A 23591-nucleotide genomic window follows, 5' to 3' on the forward strand; every position below is an offset into this window, starting at 1 on the left:
TTGGTCCCAATGGACTGCAAGGACCCAAAGGTAGTCCAGGTGGACCAGGACCAGATGGACCAAAGGTATCGTAACTGTAGGAAAACTATCAGCAAGATTTTAAAGTGGTTCCATGCAGATCCATTGTACTTATCTGTGTATTTTAGGGTAGTGCTGGACCAACGGGTGGTGTTGGTGAGCCAGGTGGTCCAGGACTTCAGGGGATGCCAGGGGAGAGGGGCATAACGGGAACTTCAGGCCCAAAGGGAGACTCTGTAAGTTAAGGATTATATCATTTGTAAAAGAAATGGAGGAACCATGATCCAGAGGAGCTCAAAATATCTGCAACTGTCATCAGAAATACTTTGTTCCTAACAGGGTTCTGTTGGAGACAAAGGACCAGAGGGTAAAGCCGGAGCTGATGGTGCTCGGGTAAGTTGTGTCAACATGAGGACTGATATAAGTGGTAAACAGGAGGGCCTAAACAGCCTAACAAACAGCAACAGTTATTTGCAATAACAGACTGGACTCAATGAGTAGAATGGAGTGCTGAAACAAAAAAACAGCACGGGGTGTCACACCCATTTTAGTTCAGGGGCCACATGGAGCACAATTTTATCTCAAGTGTGCCAGACCAGTAAAATAATAGCGTAATAACTTGTAAACAACATATAATAGAAATATGGTTAATCATATTTGTTGGCTTCATTAAAAGGGACTTCCTGGCTCTGTTGGACCTGTTGGTTCTGGTGGACCCAATGGAGATAAGGTGAGTTACGGTTAAGTTTCTGAAAAAAATACAAGCACACGTACAGAAATAAGAACTTTGAGCTTGAAATGTAAGCCTGGAAAAGTGTGAATGGGATAGACGCACGTTAGACTTTACTGTTCTTTCATTTCAGGGTGAATCAGGCCCACCAGGCCCTACGGGACGCAGAGGATCTCGAGGAATTGCTGTCAGTAAAAATGCCGTCTTTTCCAATTGCAATTACAAAATTGACAGGAAGTTGTCATAGTTTTTCCTGACGATTATTTGTCTGTCGATGACGTTACAGGGTTCTACTGGTGAGCCTGGTCCAACTGGTGCTGTTGGATTCCCTGGATCTCCTGTAAGTGGTCACTGAAGACTGAAGAAACTTAGCGAAGGGCATGTTCACTTTCAGAGAGTAACATGAATTACAGGGGCACGTGATATAACATAATGCATGTTCTGCTCCAGGGTCTCGATGGTCAGCCTGGAGTCAAAGGTGAAACAGGTGAGGCAGGTCTGAAGGGAGAAATAGGACCACCTGGAGCACAGGGGACAGCTGGAAAACCCGGATTACAGGTATATATTAGACACACCTCGAAATCATGTGATGGTAGAAAGCTTGTGTAGGCTTAAAACACTATAAATAATAACACGATAATAATAATGATTGTGTGTGGTTTATATTAGGGACCTGTTGGTGTAACTGGACTCAAAGGTGCTAGAGGAACACAGGGTCAATCGGTGAGACGTTCAAAGCCTTTGTGGTGTCAAAGTCCCATGCTTTTAGTGTGTTACACCTCAACAAGTATATTCAAGTTGTTGAAAGTGTGTCTCTTCTCACAGGGATCTGCTGGTTTCCCTGGGCTGTCTGGTGGAGTTGGCCCTGCTGGTTCTCCTGTGAGTACATCTCGTTGCATTCAATGAGTTTCACCACTGAGCATGCATAAAATTTAGATAAATTTGGAGATTGTGTGCATTTTCTTCAGGGTGCTGTTGGGGCAGATGGACCCATAGGTGATACAGGAAAGCAGGGCCCGTCTGGGATTCAAGGAGAGAACGGAGCTGTGGGACGTCAAGGAGAGAGGGGACCCTCGGGATTAACGGGCACCCCTGGCGAGAAGGGAGACTCCGGAGAGGATGGTCCTCCGGTCAGAGAGATTTTCGAACTTCAGATAACCATTCAGATTGAATGGTTCAACTGAATCCCCATTCTTGTGTTTGTCTGACAGGGGCCTGATGGGCCTCCAGGACCAGCTGGTACTGCAGGACAGCGAGGTATTGTGGGTCAGCCTGGACTCAGAGGAGAGAGAGGCTTGCTGGGACTGCCAGGTCCAGGGGTATGTAATCCTGCTGCTTATGAAGGCGACATTACATTTTAAATCTCCTACTTTACAGATAGACTTGTCTTGTGGGGATTGTATGATAACCGGACCTCTGAATCACTTTTTAAACGTCACCTGTTCTTTAGGGTCAACCAGGGAAACCTGGAACCTCTGGAACACAGGGAGGCGTCGGGCCTGCTGGTGGTGTTGGGTTACCAGGAGCCACTGGACCAAGAGGAGACCCCGGCCCAGAGGTTTGTCCTATACAGCTTTTATTGTAGGTGCTAAGGTGATATCTGTGAAGGTTCTCAGTCATTCAGGTAATTGCATCTTCAGGAGTGTAAAAAAGAAACTGTACTTGCTTGAGTTTACTCTTATCCAAGAGGTTTCTTCAGTTCGAACTTCAAACCTCTTTGGGAGACGATTGACAAATTCATTTTTGTATTAATTTCATTTTTATTTATTATTTAGGGTATTGTTGGAGCAGAGGGTTCTCCTGGGAAAGATGGTCTCCTAGGACAAAGGGTAAGATTAAAAAGAAGATACATCATATTTGGTATTAAACTCAAAACATTATACATTATACACATACTATAACACATTGCTGCAATCACTTTGTGTGTGTGTGTGTGTGTGTGTGTGTGTGTGTGTGTATATGTGTGTGTGTTTCCAGGGTGACAGGGGAGATGCTGGTCCTGAGGGTCTGGCCGGTGCTGCAGGTTCTCCTGGAACTGAGGGTCCAGTGGGACTCACCGGCGGTCCTGGACTAATTGGCGAAGCTGTGAGTTTCAAAAAGAGTAACTACTGCATAATACATCTGTTAGCCACATATCACTCATGCCACTTGTTTTGAGTTTAGGGTGCCAACGGTGGTGCTGGAGCAGCAGGACAACCAGGAGTACGGGGGAAAGTGGTAAATATATTTTTTTCCACCCGATTTCGCTATTTGAAGTCAACAAAAGCAACAAGGTCCAAATACCGTCTACTGTGTCTGCTTCTAGGGACCTCAAGGACCTCAAGGAGAGAAGGGGACTGCTGGAGACCAAGGAGAGAGGGGTCAGAAAGGTCACAGAGGTTTCACCGGTCTCGATGGCCTCCCTGGAATCACAGTAAGCTATCAATCTGTCTGTCATTCTTGGATTGTTCATCAAATGATACAAAAACAGCTAAACTCACAGATCTTTTTTTAGGGTGCCACAGGTGACCCAGGAGCTATTGGTATCGTTGGACCAGCAGGACCAAGGGTATGTTCATGATCTCAATTCACAGACTAGTTCAAGATACATGGTATAATATACATATTTACAGTTTTATATTTACCCTTATCTATTTAGGGTCCTCCGGGAGTTTCAGGTCCTCCAGGAAAAGAAGGAAACATTGGCCAGTCTGGACCGATGGGTGCTCCTGGAAGCAGAGGAGCCAGCGGGGAACTTGGAACACAGGTGACACTTCTGGTTTCAAATCTGAGGCGTCAAAATGGGAGTTAGTTTACAACCAGATGACTCATGGAAACAACATTTTCAGAACCTTTTTGAACCTTATAGATTTGAGTAGACTCATAATAACCATATCAGACAAATATCTTGATCTAGACAAACGTTTTAAATGGTTGTTTTTGTCAATGAGCTTGCAAAATAGCACAACAAAAATGAATCAGTTTGTCATTTATTTGACAGGGTCCATCTGGTGAAACTGGACCTCCTGGCCTTCCAGGCCCCCCTGGACCTCCCATTGCAGTGATGGGAGACCTCTTTGCTGCCCCAGAGGATTATGACATGAATGGCTTTGTGCCACATGCTGAGGAATTTGTTGAGGACGACGTGGCAGCCGCTGCTCCTCCACTTCCGGAGTTCAACAAAGACGAAGCCCTTCCCAATAAGAACATCCTCCGTGCAGACACCGGTGTCCAGGCCACGCTCAAGACCCTGAGTGGACATTTGCAGAACCTGCGCAGTCCTGACGGCAGCAAGATGAACCCTGCCAAAACCTGCCAGGACATCAAGCAGTGTTACCCCCAGAAAAAGAGCGGTGAGCAGTTTTTCCTTGTTATTATGTACCTTTATCTCTCCTTCATGTGTATTTACACAGGTATCACACATGCACAGTGGTGATCTAACTCCTTTGAATCAATTTCCTTGTACTTCTGTTACAGGTAATTACTGGATCGATCCAAATCAAGGTAGTACCAAAGATTCCATCAGGGTCTTCTGTAATATGGACAACGGTGAAACATGCATCTCTGCCAATCCTGCAAACATTCCCCTCAAAAAGTGGTGGACAAAATCCATTCCCACTGCCAACAAACCCGTCTGGTTTGGAGCCAACATGAATGCTGGAACTAAAGTAAGAAACCAAGAGCTTGGATGTGATGCTTTCACTTATAACATAATTGATGAGGGTTTCGATTTTGTGTCTAATAATTGTGTCAAATCGACATCTGATTTCAGTTCCTCTACGGGAATAAGGAGGAGCAACCTAATGCAGTGGCTGTTCAGATCAAGCTGCTGCAGCTTTTGTCCAAGGAATCGCACCAGAACGTTACATACCACTGCAGAAATAGTGTGGCCTATAAGGACGCAAAGAGCGGCAACCTGAAAAAGGCTCTGGTGCTCAAAGGCGCCAACGGCCAGGAACTGAGAGCACAGGGCAACAACCGCCTGCGATACTCTGTCATTGAGGATGGCTGCTTGGTACGTTGACAGAAACTTTAATCTTTACTCCAATTTTCCTTAATCCCTCTGTTGTAACAGGTGCATTTTAGGATTCTACCTCCTAGTGGCTAACATATTTCAGGCTTCTGAGCACCTAATATCGAAATCTTAAAAGTGATCATTTTGTGTAGATGGTGTGGAGGATATCATGAGGTCTTGAGGCAAATAGATGAAGAACATCATATTTGTGATTTTTGACTCCATACTTTGTCTCCTTCTGTCCTTGAAGCAACCAAATGGAAACTGGGGCAAGACAGTGATCGAGTACAGGACTCAAACTTCAACGAGGCTGCCCATTGTGGACTTGGCCCCGATGGACATTGGACAGCCTGAGCAGGAGTTTGGCGTGGACATCGGCCCTGTGTGCTTCTCATAAAACAAAATAAACATCCCGATGCTCTTAAATGGCCCTTTGTAGAGGAGAAACATCGTCACCAGGAATTAATAAACATGGACTCCTCTTTGTGTGAGCATTCAAGTCAATAAAGCTTCTTCACATGTGGCTGCATTGCCCACATACTGGCCACTAGTGTCCCTACTGTTTCTGCACATGTGGGACAGGTGGGACGCTGACGTAATTTATTCACCCTGTCAGTAAATTTACAATGCACATGGATGGGTGGAGGTGAAAAAAAGAAAGGAATAGAGTGGGGTTTGAATTGACTGTAAACGTGCATGAACTGGAAAAACAGCCAGTCATATTAAACGTTAAAGAGACATGATGTCTTCATTCAGAGGATAATGTCTTAGGAGTGAAGATTTACTTTATTTTATTAAATAAACAATGACTTTTTTTCCAGTAAGTGCATGTACAGTACAGAGGTCTGGACAGGGCAGAGATTATATATCAATGACTGTAGTTGTTAATTTTAATGGAATAAAATAAATGAAAATCGTGCTTGAACCTAAATTATTCAGCTCTGCGCAGGAACAACGTCTCTTTCAACATGAAACCTTTGTTTTTTGTATTTTTTTTTATTGTAAAACTTTCGAGTGTAAATGCAACGTATGGCTGTAAATTGCAACAAAAAAACAAACATCTTTATTGTTGACTGTGGAATAAACGTCTTTCTGTGGAACAACTGTGCACTTACCGACGGGCAGCAAAAGTTTGCTTCTGAATGTGGATTGGGGACATGAAACAAAGAATACCACCTCACCACTAGGGGGTGACATTACTTTTTCTAACAAGCATAAAAAGAAATCACACTGACAGCGTTCACCTGAGATAACAGGTGTTTCTCAGGCATAAAAGACAGCAGTGAACAGGGGTTATAAACAAACAAGTCAGTGTTTTCTCTCAGGGTTTAATTATCAGGTTTTTGCAGTGCTTGTAGATGAGCTGACATCTGAAATCCCCCTTTATAGTTAATGAATAGTGCCAGCTTATGTTTGAAACAACTTTTTTTCAACCATTTCATATAAAATGTTAATTTCTTGCAATTTCACCACACTTCTTTGTGAATAACCATGCCCTTATACCCCGTGTTCCAGTGTGTATATGGGTGTGTGAGCGAGCAAAAAAAAAAAAACTGAAAAGAAAATAAAGACCAGAGTGAAAGAGAGCAAGAAGGCGCCCTTACAGGAAGAGAAAGAGTCAGAGTTCAGGCAGCACATGTTTCTGGGTCGACCTCTCCTCTCAGTGCTCAGTGAAAGACGTGACACTCTCACCGTTTCCTACAGCGCAGGCCTTGCTTCCACATCTGTTGAGGTGGTCATTTTTAGCCGGGGCTGCTATTTTCATTTCAGCACACGGAAAAAAATGGTCAGAGAGGTAAAAGCATGGGGTGAACTTTTATTGTGATCTCGACCTGGAATATGCACAACTTAAGTTTGATGTATTAACAGCTGCTCAGGAAAAACACACACAAAAAACCCTCAACGACTTAAAGCAGAAAATCAGTGTTTTAGTGCAGGTTTTTAGACTAAAATTTCACTGTCAAGGTACATAGAGCAAATGTTCTGAGAAGTTGTAGATAAAGTCAACATGAGTAGTTTAGAGAATAAAAGGACAGGTCAATGAAGCAGCATGATCAGTGCAATTGTCAGAAGTGGAATAAAATAGAAATGGGCTGGCAGTATAAGGTGGAAAGAGTACTGAAATATTCTTCTCAAGTAAACGTAGGACTAATTTGTCCAAGTACAAGTAAAATGACTGTTCTAAAAATGTACTCAAATAAAAGCAAAACACTTACTTGTTTGTTTAAAACAAATACAATAGTGGACAAAGACCAGTTTGACATTACTTTGTTAGACTGTGTATAATAAGATGTGCTTAAAGCACCTGCTGCATTTAAGACAGTTGAGATATTTTCATTATAGTGTGACATGCCCGGAAAACCAGGCACGCTCTTCATTTTTAAATAGTTTTCGTCCCCATTGAAAAACTGTATTTGTGCATGCATGTGAAAGGTCACTCAAAGATGTAAGGCGACTCTACTGGACTGATATTAGCATCAGTGGATACTCAAAATTGTGATATTAAACCCAGCCCATTCTGCTCTGCAGATTTGTCTGATGGTAAAGATGCCAATTAGGGGGAAAAAGGAAACCAATCACAAATGAGTTTTCTCCCCCGGTGCTCGACAGGTGAGCTTAACGCAACGATGACATCGAAGCGACCTGTAGCACCTTTTATATACATCTAACGTGACGGCCACTGAAGAGCATCTGTCTTTCGATTTGACCGTTTATTCCATTGTAAGCTAAATTACTTTGACGCCATTACTAGATAGCCATCGCTTGTGGAAAAGCGAAGAGTTTGTTGACATGTTTTCCATCGCTCCACATACACTATCATTTGTTGCACTCAAATTGCGTACAATCCCATTGGCCACGCCTCTTGGAAGTGGGCAGTGTCTACACGCTTTCCAGACTCATACTCTTATCTCAACTTAGATGGCGATAGTCTGACGTTAGCCAGGCTATGAAAAAGTGGTATCAATCCCTAGTTATTATGACAAAAGGTCATCATGGAGGCGCTGTCTGAGCCACAGAAACAGACTGTTCACCTTCAATTAGCCTCCTGTCCTGTCAGAGAGAAACACAAGTGTTCTGTCATTTCCTGAGGAAATCTACTCTGTAGTCCAGAGGCTGAATTCTCCTCTGGTTTGCATGTTATCTTCTAACTCTCTCTGTCTCTCTCTCAAGTAGAATCTGTCAGATTCTCCAAACGGCCAGCTCTGCTCCCTTCAAAGTGTTTATGACGGCATCACTCAAACGCGGACCGCTGAAGCGAGCGACCCTGAGATGACTTGGCAGCGACGCCCTGGGTTGTCTCTTGTTCGCCGAGGAGCCTCTATGAGATTTCCCAGCTACTCCTTTTCCTTCCTGTGCCCCCTCCAACCCCCACCTCGCTGACGCCCCTCCAAAACACTTAAAGAAGACTGTGGAAGGATCATGAGAAAGGATCTGAGTGTTGAACTGAATTACTCTCACTGGATATGAGATGGTACAATAGCAACTGATCATACATTCGTAGGGTTTGCAGTCATCAGTTTATTGGGGGGAGATTTTAAACAATTTCTCAACTTACATTTTGCCTACTTTAAAATAATGAAACTGTCATGCAATACTCTACCAGCGACAGCATTTTAATTCATGTATTGAAGATTTGTTGAAGAATTATGTCTAAAATTAAAATGAAAACTGTGTCGTTTCAATATCATTCTTCTTCTTCTTATTATTATTATTATTACTATTATTATTATTAATACTACTACTAATAATAATACTACTACTACTACTAATAATAATAATAATAATAGTAATAATAATCATGCATTATATTTGAAGGCGCCTTTCAAGACACTCAAGGTAGCCGATCAGCAGATACTCAAGTTTGTGATGTCGGTACACTCTTATAAAATTAAAGTGCCAAGTAGAACCATAGAAGGTTCTTCGGCTTGTCCTGATGTGAGAACCCTTTTTGGCTCCAGGTGGAACCTTTACAAAAAGGTCAAATATGGTTCCACCAAGACCTCTTTTAAAACTCTTTATTCAGGAAAGGGGTTTTAAAAGGTTCTCTGGATTAAAATGGTTCTTACTGGAACCATTAGTGTTGCTAAGAACCCTTGAAAATCCCTTTCTTCAGGAGTGTTTTTCAGAAGCAAATGTTTCCAGGTAGAAGGACCGTTTTGGAACCCTTATTTCTAAGAGTGTATCAGACCCAAAAAAGTAGTATTTTGCCATCCATATCCAAAAGTGGCAATAGATGGTGGCAGCGTAGGACTTCCATGTTCGCTTTCACTACATAAGAACAGAGAAGAACCATACTTTTCCCGTAGATTTGCAGAGCTTGTGAGTTTCAGCTCATTGTTTGTCGACCAAGAAGACTGGTGTTTGTAGAAGTGTTTGTTCTAAGTCGAAAATAAATACACATACTTACCTGCCACCTCATCTTCTCAAGGTTTGACATATTATATTTCAGAGATGATCCACATCGAACCTTGGCTGTAACAAGTGTTTATTTGAGTAACTGTTGCCTTTCAATCATTTCAAACCAATCTGGCATCAACAAGTAATTTTTTATTAACATAAAAGCAGACAGCAACGATCTTTACATTTTTAAAAGGTGTAAACTTGACTTGGAACTGTCTGGTAGGAGGGAAAAGAAGAAGACCACAGAGAAGGTTCATGGATGCAGTGATGGAGGACATGAGGGACAGGACCAGATGGAGGCAGATGATCCGCTGTTGCGACCCAGAAATGAAAAAACTAATTTATGGCCACAAAACACTATGGAAACGTACTGAATCACATGAAGCAATGCTTTAAAAAGGATAGTTAAACCCTTTGTGCTATCTCCCTCCCTCCCTCTCCACACACACACACACACACACACACACACACACACACACACACACACACACACACACACACACACACACAGACAATGATATACCCCTCCTCCACCGGCTGAGGTCGTAGCTGATCGAAAAGGAAATGGGCCGCTGTAACATCCCACCTTTTCCCAGATCCTGGGAAGAGCCTGCATGTGCCTGGTGGCAGCGAGGAGGACAATGGCAGGAAGCTGGGAGCGGTAGAGGGAGTTCCTGTTGGCAGGATGATGCTAAAGACAAGAGCAGCGACGCGCCTCACATAAGTGGACACTGGCCCGCGGCCCTGGACATGAGGAACTGGGCTCTTTAAAAATTTGTAATAAGCACATTGTTTCAGATGTTTTAGATGGGCTGATTTCACATGTCATCATCATTTGATGGGAAGGAGTTTTTCAATGGGAAGGGACAGAGGGCATTTCCCTGCAAGAAGGCTTTTGAGTTCTCCTTGTGTCTATATGTGGTTTGTGTCTATAAAGTGTAACTGACTGTGCATCCAATGTCAGTGTGTTTGATTTGCTTCATGCCGCTGTTCGCTTTACATCAGAAATCGGAACTCAGAACCCAAAAGTTTGAAATAACTTCTTAACTACACCCCTGGCTAACTCTGTGGAAATGGACTTTCTCCATGATGTAGTCACATGTTTGATCGCAATGTGCCGTCATGAAACACCAAAGTACACAGAACCACACCACACAAGTGTCTGCTTGAGATAATTCATGACCCTGCTGCACTCTGAAAAAAAAAGAAAAAATAAAGGGCTGTGCACGGCGAGCTGCAGATTTCCTGCGATCCCACCCAGGCCCCGGGTCACACACACACATCCATACATACATACATACCTACACCCGGGCCACATTGCTCACCCCAACCCCTTCTTCTTCTTCTTTGGTGCACCCTCCACACCCTCAAGTCATTCCATTGTTCTCACAAGTGAACCATCCTCACGCACGAGTGGCCACATATCACACCGTTTACCAGATGTGTGTCTGGTATGTGCGTAAGAGCAATGTTTTGCCACAAGAGTCTGCGAAGACGCAGATTTCCTTTTGAAGTGGAGATGGATAAAGCACATTATTGTTTTAAAAATGTCTTTCATGTTGATGAGTTGTTGGTGTTTTTTTGTCAGCTGTTGCATGTTTCTAATAAAAAGCCAACAATGCACAAGAGGACGTGATTTTTTTGTTGTTCAAGTCACAGTCCCAAACTAAAAGTGGGGTGTAAATTAAAAACAGATTAATGATGGATCAGTTCTATTTAGCTGCCACAGCATCCTTGTTTGTCTGTTGTGTAAAAGGCTTGTCCATCAATGCCACATGTCATATGATTTTCCGACACTTTTACACCTCACAAATTTGACCTTGTCTGCATTCCCTTACATAATCTCCTCTGTTGATGTTGCTGGGAAGGGAAAGTGCATCATTCTCCACAGTAATGAACCTTCACTCATCACAATCGGGAAATAGGAACTCTCCTTTTTCAGGGAAGGGGAACATCTATTCAGAAACTTACCGGATAACATCTCGATACCGACTGAAGTTTCAGTTTAGTATTCAATGTCTTTACCATTGTGTGTCTACGGGAAAATGTCAAGAGAAGTTGAGTGAATCGAGGCTCTACTTCAGCTGCTGTAACATGAAATTAGATTATGTATGTATTGATAATAATAACAGTGGAATAAAAGTGGAATTTTGCCAGTCTATATAATTGTTATCGCCTTTACAGTATAGTATACAGTATATATTTATATTTTTGTTGGGATTTTTCTCTGCACCTACGTCTTTTCAGGACGGTGCCGGGCTGCACATGTGCCACCTCTGCCTCCCACATCCTGTGGAAACGTCCTTGACAAAACACTGGGAGCCACTACCAACCTGTCTGCACACAACACATCGGCTAAATCCTTTAAGTTTCAGCGGAGGTATGCGGAAGTTAAGGCTGTAAACAAGTGTTGGTCATGATACCGAGGAAGTGTTTACTACCACACACACACACACACACATTAGAGAGAGAGCCGACGGAGCAAGAGTTCAATGGAAATGTATTCTTAGAAACAGGAAGCCTGCAATGCATCCACTGCTCTGATTTCCACTGAGGTAAATGCAGGGAGGTGTTTTGCTTTTCTTTCTTCAAGTGGTCGTTTTGATCTCTACAACAAAAATATCTACACATGTGCCACACATCATATATGTTAATTATAGCGTGTTCTGTTCAGGATTGTTATAGTTATATAAAAACCGTCATAGTAATTAAAAAAAAGAGCAGAAATGCTCTGTGCTCTAAGGGTTAAAACATATACACAAATATATATTCAATCAAAAGGTTGAGAAAATTATATAAAATATGTTTTGGGACCCTAAACAATCCACATCTGTGGGTCCTAACCCAGTGTTTGGGAACCACTGCTCTCCATGTTGGTTCCATATTATGTTCAAACACTGAGAAACAATGGCATTCACCTGCTTTGGTCCCCACTAAAGCTTCTATGTGTATATTTGTCATCTCTTTAGGACCTTTTTCTGGCACAAACACTGACCTTGCCAGGACCAGTAGTCGTCATGGAGACCATAACTTGGGCCACCTGGGTGGTTAGAGATAAAGCTTTTGTTCAGTTGTCTGGATGAATGGAAGTCAATACATGTCCTTTAAAGGGCCCATAGAATGGAAGTTCTAATTAACGCTGTTTTTTGGTGTGTATCTGCGCTATTACCTCATTTATGAAGCCCTAAACAAACAGTTCAGCCACTGCTGAGAACGCTGGGTTTTATTGTATTCTCAGGCTCTGCAAGAGCTCTGAGAAGCCTGGAATCGTGATGCAAGGATCCCATCTCCTCAACAGATCCTCCTGCTCAGGGCACATCCGGTTGCATAAATTGAACCGCAGAAGAAGATGAACGTCCGTTGTGGAGGTGTTTCACTTGAGATAGTGTCTTCTGACTCTGGATCCGACTCTGGGTCAATGTCATAAAAAAAGGGACTGCGGCGGGGAGTTTGTGACGAAGCCCCCCGAAGAGGGGGAGCTGCACTTCTGAGAGCTGTAATTACGTCACTTCCAGGTGCCTAGCCAATCACAAGACAGTTGAGAAAGCTCTCGTTGGCTGGCCAATCACAGCACAGTCCATCTTCTGAGGGTGAGATTTCAGTCTGAATCAGCGAGGCTGACGAGAGCTTCAGTGAGGAGAGATTTTGATCGGCTCGTTTTGACCATAAAAAACAAGTTAATGTATGTAAGTAAACCTCCATAACGCACATATACGTGCGATAGAACCACTCTATGGGAGCTTTAAGATGCTCAGTAAGACATTTTCCTGTGAGGTGACAAGAGATATTTAATCACTCTATACTCCTTACTGGAAATATGTGGCTTTCCAAATCTCACAGAACACTCTCGCAACTGCTCTCCTATTGATGCAAGAGAGGATGCAAGTTAACAGCGTGGCTTTGAGATGTGCACTGTCCTCTGCAAAATAACATGGGAGGGGACGGTCTCATGATTATTGTGTCAATGCTCCGAGCGCCGTCCAAACCCACAGACACCAGAGTCGCCAGCGGGTTGAGGTCATGACTACGACAGGCGTGCAAGTAGCTCGTAAATATTACGTGCAGTGATGCACACATGCTTGTGATCATGGGTGTTTTGTGTGCCAGCTGGAAAAAAAAACACACAACTTCGTTCTCCCGCGGCTTCTCTGTTTTCGAGCTTGATAAATGATGCGCTAAAATGCACAGAGACAGCATTTTTCCTCTGGGACTTCCTCATTGTACCTGTTCACATATAGGCTTTGGACGAGGAACAGACACCAAGAACACACCCTGCTTTGTCTGGAAACAATATTCATTTCAGTGGGAAACATTTTTAGGGTCAGAGAAGGAAATCCCACCCTTAATTAAATATGGTGGAGGGGGGAAAGTGTATTTTCTTCCCTTTGTCTTTGTGGAGAAGGAAACAGATTAATTTCAGAAGTGATCCTTGAAGAAAAACACAGTTTGTAACACGAACAACACGAATATACTCTGTACCGAAATGGCTTTCAGTCAAAAACACATTATCTTTTATTTACAACATTATTAAAAGTATCATCACAGTGACGTAAAAGTCTGTGTTTTACATACACTTCACATCAGGGTTTACTCAGTTTTCACCTGGGGAGATTATACTGTAGATCCATGTGTTTAAGACAGCAGTGGATGAAAGGTTAAGAGCTTAAGAGAAACTGAAATGTTTAAGCAACAATGACTGAGGATCTCAGATGCAGAACATTGCAATAGCATCGTCTTAGAGCGAAGCTAAGCTAACCAGCTAATTTCCGCACACAACATACAATTTGTAGAAGAAATCAATGTAGAAATCGTCCAATTTTTGTACATCATACGTACAGTGGTATTTTGCCATTTTGGACAATAAGTCATAATTCACCTTGCAAGAAAATGAAAAAGTGTGTTTCCCAAACTCCTGTTTCCTATATCTGGTGATTTACAGTGTTACAAGTAATTAATGCCTGCTGATGAAAATGTCAAACTGTCATTTCTGTACATGAAGGCCGAAACCAGCAGCTCTTCACCTGGAAACACACTTGGTCACACACATTATGGGATAGTTGCGTTAGTGTAATAATCACCGGTAAATCAATATAAGTCAGTTCCTGCTGAATTGGTTTGTAATATATTTGTAGAATCCGTCTAAAAGCATGGCATAGGAACACAGTCATGTGTCTCATAATCATGCACAACACAAACATGCACTTTCCACTTCCTGTTGTTTCCTTTCCTCAGACAAGAAACAACCGCTGCACCGTTAATCCAGACAATATAAGCTTATGTTTCTGACAAATTTGTACAAAAGTTTTTTTAAGCAAATCACTTCAAAAAGTGGCCAAAACAGAAAGAGTTTTAAGGCACTGTTCACACCTGGCATTAAAACACATCATGGATGTGTTTCCAGTGACCCCACCTTTTATTCAAATATAAACTGACATCAGATTCTTGTTACCAAGAACAAATGTACGTGTGAACATCTTTGAAGTGAATTATAGCTCTACTCACGCTGCTGTAACATGAAATAAGTTACATGTCAATGAGTGTTAATGTTGTAGCAGTGGCTGCATATATTTGTGCAGATTAGTGTAAACCTGTCCTGGGAACGAGTTACATGTTACATTCATGTTTAGGAATGTGGAGTGTAATCCAAATACTCGGGACGGATGTTATTACCAGATCTGAACGGGGTATATGATGACAATCTTACAATACTTGTGCGTTTACAGTCACACAAATCTCCTATCGACAGATGTTGTCCGACAAAACAAAAAGAAATGACCTATAGATACATTTTAAAAGCTTTTTCATAAAGTTTACAGGACACAGAGTATATGAATTCATGGTGAATCATTCCTTTACCTTCCCAAAGTTGGTGCTGTTGGTCAAGCTTCTTCTTCTTCTGTCCCCTCTGAAGAGTCTCAGTTACAGACGTATGAACTGTAAATCATATCTTCTACGTCTGCAGGTTTGTGTCCGTCACGTGACTCAGAACAGCTCTTCAAGTTTACTCCACATGATGCAGAAAAGCGTTAATTCCCCACACACAGTCACGTTTGGCAACTTCTGTGGAATCTGTGGTTTCAAACTCCTTTTTGTTTGTTTAATATTTGGTGAAAAAGACTAATAAAGACGAATAAAATTTGCGTGAGTAATCAATCACAATAAACAGTAGCACAATCAAAAAAAAATCTTCGTAGCATCTCGGGAGGAGTTAAAAAAACCAAAAAACTGAAGCGCTGTCTTCACACAAAAGGGCTGTCCGATCTGAATATGTCCGAGTAGCTTTTGCTGTTCATGTGCTCGGTGTGGCTATCGATGCTGTAGCAGCGGTGAACCTCCGTGAGTGACGATGCCACATAGGAGGCCGAGCGGAAGAAGTCGGCATACTGCATCCGCTGCTGATTCCAGTGTCTCCTCAGGACGCTCTGGACCTAAAGGCCAAAATACACGAAAAAAACCACCAGATTGTTCATATTTTACAGCAGTTAGCATTTCGAAAAAAAGCCATAATTTGCCGACTCTATCATATATAAAATGTATCCACTGGACACGTAAATCCTCTGAGGCTGGAAGTTTGTGTAGAACTCTGTGCTGCACTGTGCAGCCAAGAATAGAACACTTTGCGCCACCCTCATGTGGAGGATAATGCAGTAGAAGATGTCATCAGTCATAGAACTCTTAATAATTTTTTTTTTTTTTTTGCTCACCTCTCCGTTGAAGAAGCAGAATATTGTAGAGACCAAAAGACCCTGCATGTGAGGAGAAAGATGCATGAGAAAATGGACACTGAAATTGCATAACTAATTATAAGTAATTGAATAATGCCGAGCAAGTGTTTTTGAATGTGAACTCTGTTTACACTGACCTGGTAATGTATGAGGATCTCCATGATGTACATGAAGATCTCAATGGACCAGTGCTCCTCAGGCTTGTAGGGGACGAGGACAATCTGGATGCCGAGCAGAGGGATGAGGATGAGCGTGGCCCTCACCGCTCGCATGTAGAGGCTGGACTCGGCCTGGTGTGTCACTCGCAGCTTGGTGATGAGGACTCGCACGATGTTCAGAAGGAAGAAGAGGTTCACCTGGAGTGAATCAGAAAATACAAAGATATATGCATATGTTTTTACTGCATATATATATACAAAAATACTGTGTAGGAAAATTTGCAGCCTTGTTCCAGACCCCTTATGTACCATTTAACCAAATAGCATAGTGGTTTCCCACATGGGTTAAGTGCTTACCACCAGTGCGGCGCACATGGGGCCGTGGGTTATGTACAGCAAGCAATTAGGACGGACCCAACATCTGTGAAAGCAGGGATCACATTATGACTTCATGGCAGTACAGTGTGGAAATGTTTCCTGGATCCAAACGTTATCTGTGACACTCACTTGTCATTGTAGTAGAAGTGGCGTGCTATGGCGTAGATCACCACTGGCACGAGAGGAAAGCCTTCGAAATCAAAGGGGAACATTAATGCATTAAAACAGACAGGGGCATTAGGACAGCTCAGGCAAATGCAAGAGGGTCCACAGGAACATCAAGTTTGTAAGAACTCTTTTAAATGTTACAATTAGCAGATCGACATTTTTTAAATAATTGACAAATGTAAATAAAGACAAATCTAACATTGTAAAAATGCCATGAATGAAAACACGTTATACTAAATGCTCTAATGTCTAGTGTCAAGCACTGACAGGTCACGGCAGCACTGTCACTGTTAAATGTTTGGGTGGAGCCTTAACCCCAGGCCCCTAAAATCTCTTGAAACACCCCTGTTCCATGCACATTTACATGGAAGCTTACTCACCCCATCCCAGCAGGTAATACCATATAAGGTGTAGTTTCTCAGCAAACACAGCCACAACAATGAGAGTGTGCAGGTAGATTCCCTCACAAAGCATCCAGAAGTAGTTACAGCTCATTAGGTACATGTGGACGAGCATGACCAGTTTACAGCTCACCTGCAGGGAGGAAGCAGAATTGAAATCCTGTCTTTTCTTACCAGACAAAAAAAAAGATTGCTCAAACAGAGAGTTGTATCACTCACAGAATCCCGACTGCTGTGTCCCTGTTTCTCCTTGACTGTGTTTAGCAAGACCACAGTGATGACCGAGTTCAGCACGAATGACATAAAGAGGTTTTTATGGAGAGTAACTCTCTGGCAGCTCAGACTCCTGAGGGCAGCAGTGGCAGAGGGGGAGGCACGAGAGAGACATTTTTAAATCACAAATCAGTTTTTAACAAGCTTCATCAGTCACAGATTTGTGAAGAAATTCACAACACAGCATGTGGCTTCATGTGTTTAAGGCCCAGTGTTTAAGAATAAGCTCTTTCTCAAGCAAAATCCAACTTATTCACAAAATATAGACCAGATTTTACTTATCAAGAGAGAAATCTTGTGTCCATGTGTAGAGTAAACTTTATCATAGTCGCCGGTTAAAAACACTTTACAGCAGAGGTGTCAAATTCGAGGCACTTGTGGCCCCCCCAATTAATGGAGCCCACCACTTAATATGAATCATTCCTGTATGATTTTTTAAAAATTATTTATTCGCAGATTCATTTTATATTTATATTTAAATGGTTTTGGTTGTGAACTATATGGACACTAGTCCTGGGCGTGTTATCAGCGTCAACATTTGACACGTTTCCATGACGAGTGACTGGTTTACGTGAATCCCGATTGTTAAAATGAGTCTCTTTAAACTTTAAAGGTGCCATATGTAAAAATGTGGCCAAAAACAGTTACTACATACTCAGGTCTTTTAGGTTTAGTTTTCTGACGTAACTGGCAACCCGTGTTTGCTCGCCAGCTGAGACTCTACTGACTGCAATGATTGGTAGATGGCAGTAGGTGGAGCCACATGCCAAAACATGATTTCAAATGATTGATGATGATTTGCAGTTTGCAAAAAAAAATTTTAATGCAAATATTTTGGCTGTACTGTTTTTGTTGGTGAGTTCAGTTTGTTACATGAACATTATTCCTGAGTCTCTGTGACATAGGAGGATTTTATGGCCAGTTGCTTTAGATTTATTACACAATGCACCTTTAAAAACAGAGGCACACATACGCAGTACACAGGTACGCTGGTTATTTGTAGCGTTGCTCTTTCCGTTTAATAAACAGACTGCTCCAGTTGAACTGTAGGCACGCTAATGATGCTAAAGGAGCTAACACGTAAACCAGGGGTCACCAACGTGGTGCCCGCGGGCACCTGGTAGCCCGCAGGCAGCCAATACGGTGCCCGCGGGCTCACTTCACTTCACCTCACTTGCATGTATCCGTATTATCGCTCAGTAAAATATCTTTGATATTGTTTATAAAAACTGGTAATCGTTAGGAGTAAGCACTGGAATGAATGTGTATGCAGTTTAATGCATAATATTAATCATTTAAATGGTAAACAAAAAAAATAAAATGTTAATGTGGTAGCCCTCCATATTATTTTTTACCCTTAAGGTAGCTCTCATCTCAAAAAGGTTGGTGACCCCTGACGTAAACGGTGCCTGGAATCCAGTCCCGTGGCATGCGTCAACGTAAATTCTTTGAAGACGTTGTACGTTTGAAAACAAAAACACATAGCAAAATACATATAAGTGCTCCACTTACTTAAAATAGAAGAATATTCCTAATGATATGAGCAAAGACACCAGAGACAGTCCTTGACCAATCATAACCAAGTAGAAGTGAGACATGGCTGCCTGCAACAAAATGAACACGTCACATGGGTGGTAAAAAAAATAAAATACATTAATTGTATAGACTCTTTTTCTCCATTTATTCCTCCTTACTGCTGTGTGATGTGTCGTGTTGCCTCGGTGAGGGCAGTTGGTGAAGTCCGTCCATGTGCGATTGCTTGTTGGGTGACGCCCCCACTCGCCCGTCTCTGTGCAGACTTTGATCGCCATCACTATAAAAAAAACAAAAAAACAATTTATATTAGCAAAGTAAAAAAATTAAATGTACAACATTAGATATCTAATAAATGGTTTAACCCTTTTTGGTTGAATATCAACATGGTTGGTTTATGGTTTTATGCATTTTACGCAACACTTGAAGGCAAATTAGCTTAAAAGGGCTAGAAGCTAGCGATGGCTAATGGCATTTTCTTTTTGGCCAATACAATCCATATATCAGTGTATACCAATACCAATATCGGTTCAGTAAAGTCTTTTAACCCTTTTAAACAACTAAGTTGTTATATTATAAGTATATTTCACAGTGAAATAAGTGGGTATATGCATGGTTGTTTTTTTTTTAACCAGAGTGAACCTGCTACAGCGTCATTAGCATTGCCATTGGTAGTGGTTGTTCTGCCCTATGTGCAAAGATGCGATGTTAAATACTGATGTAGCCCTGTATAAAATCATTTAGGGTACAATGATGAATTAATCTAAAACAAAATACAATAAAATGTATTAACCAATATTTGCCCTAGTGATTTTGGCCAGAAAGGAAACAAGACAGAGCAAATCACCATTTGAGTCAAAATCTGTAAAATAGTCCGGACAGCTTTGCTCTACTTTGAGGCCTGCTTCAGTTTCATCCCAGCACAGCCATCCATCCCATGTCGTGTTGCATACTGGCCCTGCTGACGGCAAAGGAAGCACAGAGAGACATTCCTCAGAAATGGTATGCATGGAAAATAGTAGGAAAAAAACAACAACACGACCTTTGACCTGCACTCCTGACCTATTGTTTTTGATGGCCGGTGTGACTCTTTTATGATCCGCTGGAAACACTCGTACTGGGCTATGGTGATCTGGTTCTGAGACAGATGTTCGCCTCGGTGGTTACCGTGGTAATCTTCAGGGTTTGCCAGCACCAGCAGCTGAGATTGTGAGGGATTAAAATACAGCATGAAAACACACAGATACACAGACTGAATGATGCAGTGACAGTAATTGTAGTAAAATAGACATTTATTAATAAAGTAAAGGGTATAGGTTATTTTAATGGTAACATTATGACCTTCAAATATGAGTATTTGGTCGAAATATTCATCATGTCTTCCAGAAAATTGTCAAAATATTGCTTACTAATTTTACAAGCACGTCTATACCATTAATTGATTACTTATTAGAGGTCTAGTGTGCAATATTTAGAACGTTTTTTTTGTAGAAATTGAATAATACTACCCATAAGTATGTTAATATAATAATAATGATGATAATAATAAATAATATAAATATGTATAGCTTTGGACTGGATGGTTTCTAGGCAAGTGAATACAAAAATCAAAGGTTTCTTATTCTTGATAAGTATATAATATAGTATATAGTTCCATAATAACCTTTGTATATGAATATTTTGCCAATTCATTTGATTAATTTCAGAATTTTAAAATAATGAAATGACTTATTAAAGGTCCAGTGTGTAACATTTTGGCAGATTTGTTGGAAGAAATTGAATATACAACAGATATGTGTTTCTTTAAGTGTATAATCGCTTCAAAATGCAAATTGTTTGGTGTTTCCTAGCCTCAGAATAAGCCATTGATATCTACATTAAATTCTATCTGCAGCAGCCCAACAAGAATAAGACATAGCATGCTATTTACGAAGCCTTGAAGTAGGAGCTTTCTGGTACACGAGGGCCACCGTAGTTACTACTAAGCGAGTCCTCGCTTTGCTGCAATCTGCAGTCTCACCATTAGATGTCTCTAATTCTTTCAAGCTGAACCTTAACCCTAGAACACCATTGCCGGGTGAATTAATACATTTAGCAGCAAATAAATGCATGTTATTTTCATGAAAACCAAGTTTTCATCTTCATTATCATAATTTTTTTTTTGAAATTTTTTGTTCCCAAATTCCTAATTTTCCAGTAATTCTGGAGCATTTTTATATGGTCCCCTCATGATGCTTTTCTTTCATTTTGTTAGACATGACAGTTTAAAATTTGAGCGATAGTGTTCTAGGGTTAAAAGTTTTTTGTTTGCAACACATTATAGCCTTACATAAAGTCTACCGTGTCTGAGTCACAAGGAGAAGAAAAATAACTGCAGCTGGATCTGAAGGTCAGTGAATATCACACGTGGACATTTACAGGACTGGACAGTCTTTAGACACCATCTGTTGCATTATGTGACATTTGGGAGTTGGATTTTTCACACATAACGCTCATGACAGTACATGCAAAGTTGTGGATATATGATGAAAACAGCATATATGAGGCTAAAAACTATACATTTCACATGCAGCATTTACCGTATTGAAGGAGCACAGCACCAGCAGGAACACGGCACAGCTCAGGTCCATCTGGGATCTCATCTTCGTGGCGAGTTTGCAGCGAGGAAAAAAAAAGGAATGGATACTGTTTTAACCTCTGCCTTTACAGGAAAACATACCAACAGAGAAGCTGAGGATGCAGCACTCACTCGCACCAAGTCCAGCTGTTATTTTTACGTTTCCCTGGGTGTTATTTTTACACGATTTGCAGAAACGGGTAAAACATTTCAGCGCCTCTCCTAAATAGCTTTCCCTCCAGGGCCCGATAAGAATAATGTTTCCTGACTCGCAGCAGCTGCTAACATGGTCCAGCACTCGCTGTGTTGACAGGACTTGGATTCAGCCTCGACAAGTTCACGTGCTCTGCACAGTCACACCCACACAATCTGAAAACTATTTATTTATTCAAAATGTTTCAATCCGACACATGACATGTGACCAAAAGGAAATTAAGGAATTAAATAAATTACTTTTTTAATACTTAGTTCATTACATTGATGCCGACATTGAATCTACACCTCCTTTGACCTTTGCCTCCATGCTCACAAGCCCATGTTTTTAATATGAAGAGGTGGTTCTCCCCTTTTTTTGTTGGTACATTTGAGGTCAAACATGTGGCCTTGTACTTCCTCTGTTCTCCACAGCTTCCTTCCTGCGTGCTTATTATGCATGTTAAGCAAGTTTAGCCAAGGGTGTAGCCAGAAGATGCCAAATCAATAATAATATCTAAAATGTATATTCACATATGATATAATAACTGTGTTATCGGTAGAAATATCAAATAAAAAGTTGGTAAATAGTGAGTTTGACTTTTCCAATCGCTTTTGTGAGCTCATCTTTCCACACTTGTCCTGATTTGTCTGAACAAGGGAAGTTTGTCAACATTTAATTGCTTAATTGTATTTTATGGTTTTTCTAGTCATATTTGCCAGTTGACATACAGAATTTGGGACAAATGTTGACCTTTTGCTTGCCACTTTTATTAAAAACATGCGATTTGAGTAATTAAATCTAATTCCTCTGCCTTTCTGACACACTTTAAAGTCTAATTGGTTTCAATGTAAAAAATAATAATAATTGTGCAATTGCATATGATTTTATTGCAGGAGGCGGTTGTGATTAAAACATTGTTCAATAAAACATGATTGAAAGTGAAGTTTGATGAATTTAATAACCCTTGTCCCCGATGAGTTTACAAGTTTGTTTCCAAGTCATTTCTACAACACAAACATTTCCAGTTAATTCAATTGAGCCTCCTCCTCTAAAAATGGACTGGAAGTCATGCATGGTCAACACATCCTGAGTTGTTCATTTGAGATAAAACAACTGTCCCTGAAATTTGGCTCTTGGAAATCGATTTTATGCAGTGTCTGCTCGCCATGTGAGTGAGAACATTAACATTTAAACGATTACACTTTGTTTTTTGTGACCGATTTTCTTCAAGTGGGATGAGTATAATTAGGATATTAGAAAAATGTTTTGTCCTTTACTGGTGATTATATAATCCATATAAGGTATGTACTGTATATATAATGTAAAGTGACAATGCATTTATTAATATCTCAATCGGCTAATAATATAAAAGGCAAGGATGTTATTGCCTTTATTAAAGATCTACTGTTTTCTGTGTATCTTTTTGCATAAACATGCTCTTTAAGAGTAAAGTACTCTAAATAACATGCTGTTTTACCATTAATTTATCACAAATCTGTTTAATCTGTAATCTGTTTTCAGCAGTGCAATGCTCAAACACTTACCACATGGCCTGAAAAACTGTCAAATGTTAATAAACCTACCTCTACAGGACAGGAGGAGCAAAAAAACCCAAAGATGATCAAACACAGTCTTGACCAGTTGAAGTGTAATCCTTTCAGCTTTCAGATGGTAAATAATAGTCGTGCAACACTGTCTTTGGTGGTTTCCTTCAGAGTAAAGAGTGTGTTGCACTGCAGTCAGGAGCCAAACTGAGCTGTGACTGTCCTGATAGAAACTGACTGACGCTGTGGTGACATCACTTGCATGTCCTCTATGGGACATTCCCACAGTAGAGTGAACATCACAGAGTATAACAGGGTAGAGCCTATAGATGGTACACATTTTGATTAATATTAGTAATATTAATAGTAATATTAAGTTTCATTGTGTTTGCATTCAAAATGTTGTCAAGACATAGATGAGGGAACAATAACAAGTCGTATTAGTTCACAAGTTG

The 23591-nt window shown here is 41.0% G+C and overlaps 2 protein-coding genes across 3 annotated transcripts; one reads left to right on the plus strand and one right to left on the minus strand.

The window, feature by feature from the left end:
• Positions 1-9: 9 nt before the first annotated feature.
• LOC310937429 (uncharacterized protein) lies at positions 10-5751 on the plus strand (the record flags this gene model as incomplete). The annotated part of the gene is made up of 22 exons (XM_083901702.1): positions 10-30; positions 147-254; positions 358-411; positions 695-748; positions 882-935; positions 1035-1088; positions 1199-1306; positions 1418-1471; positions 1574-1627; positions 1717-1878; positions 1960-2067; positions 2199-2306; positions 2524-2577; positions 2726-2833; positions 2912-2965; positions 3054-3161; positions 3243-3296; positions 3387-3494; positions 3729-4080; positions 4205-4395; positions 4500-4742; positions 4993-5751. 22 exons carry the CDS (start codon positions 10-12, stop codon positions 5137-5139), a joined length of 2358 nt encoding a protein of 785 aa, XP_083757828.1. The 3' UTR covers positions 5140-5751.
• A 7978-nt stretch (positions 5752-13729) lies between these two features.
• On the minus strand, positions 13730-23239 carry LOC310929065 (calcitonin gene-related peptide type 1 receptor-like). Of its 2 annotated transcripts, XM_083891766.1 has the most exons (13): positions 23176-23239; positions 21359-21421; positions 19842-19980; positions 19627-19737; positions 18941-19059; positions 18759-18850; positions 17193-17319; positions 16953-17106; positions 16534-16594; positions 16384-16447; positions 16006-16224; positions 15848-15889; positions 13730-15571 (listed from the first exon to the last, which is right to left on the minus strand). In XM_083891766.1, the coding sequence occupies exons 2-13, from the start codon at positions 21419-21421 to the stop codon at positions 15383-15385; spliced, it is 1380 nt and encodes a 459-aa protein (XP_083747892.1). In that variant the 5' UTR covers positions 23176-23239; the 3' UTR covers positions 13730-15382. The 2 variants fall into 2 exon arrangements, with proteins under 2 accessions (XP_083747892.1, XP_083747891.1); XM_083891765.1 differs by having other exon boundaries at positions 18759-19059.
• Between the last annotated feature and the right edge of the window lie 352 nt (positions 23240-23591).

The sequence above is a fragment of the Microchirus variegatus genome (assembly GCF_963457635.1).
Source record: "Microchirus variegatus genome assembly, chromosome: 1".
Lineage (NCBI taxonomy): Eukaryota > Metazoa > Chordata > Actinopteri > Pleuronectiformes > Soleidae > Microchirus > Microchirus variegatus.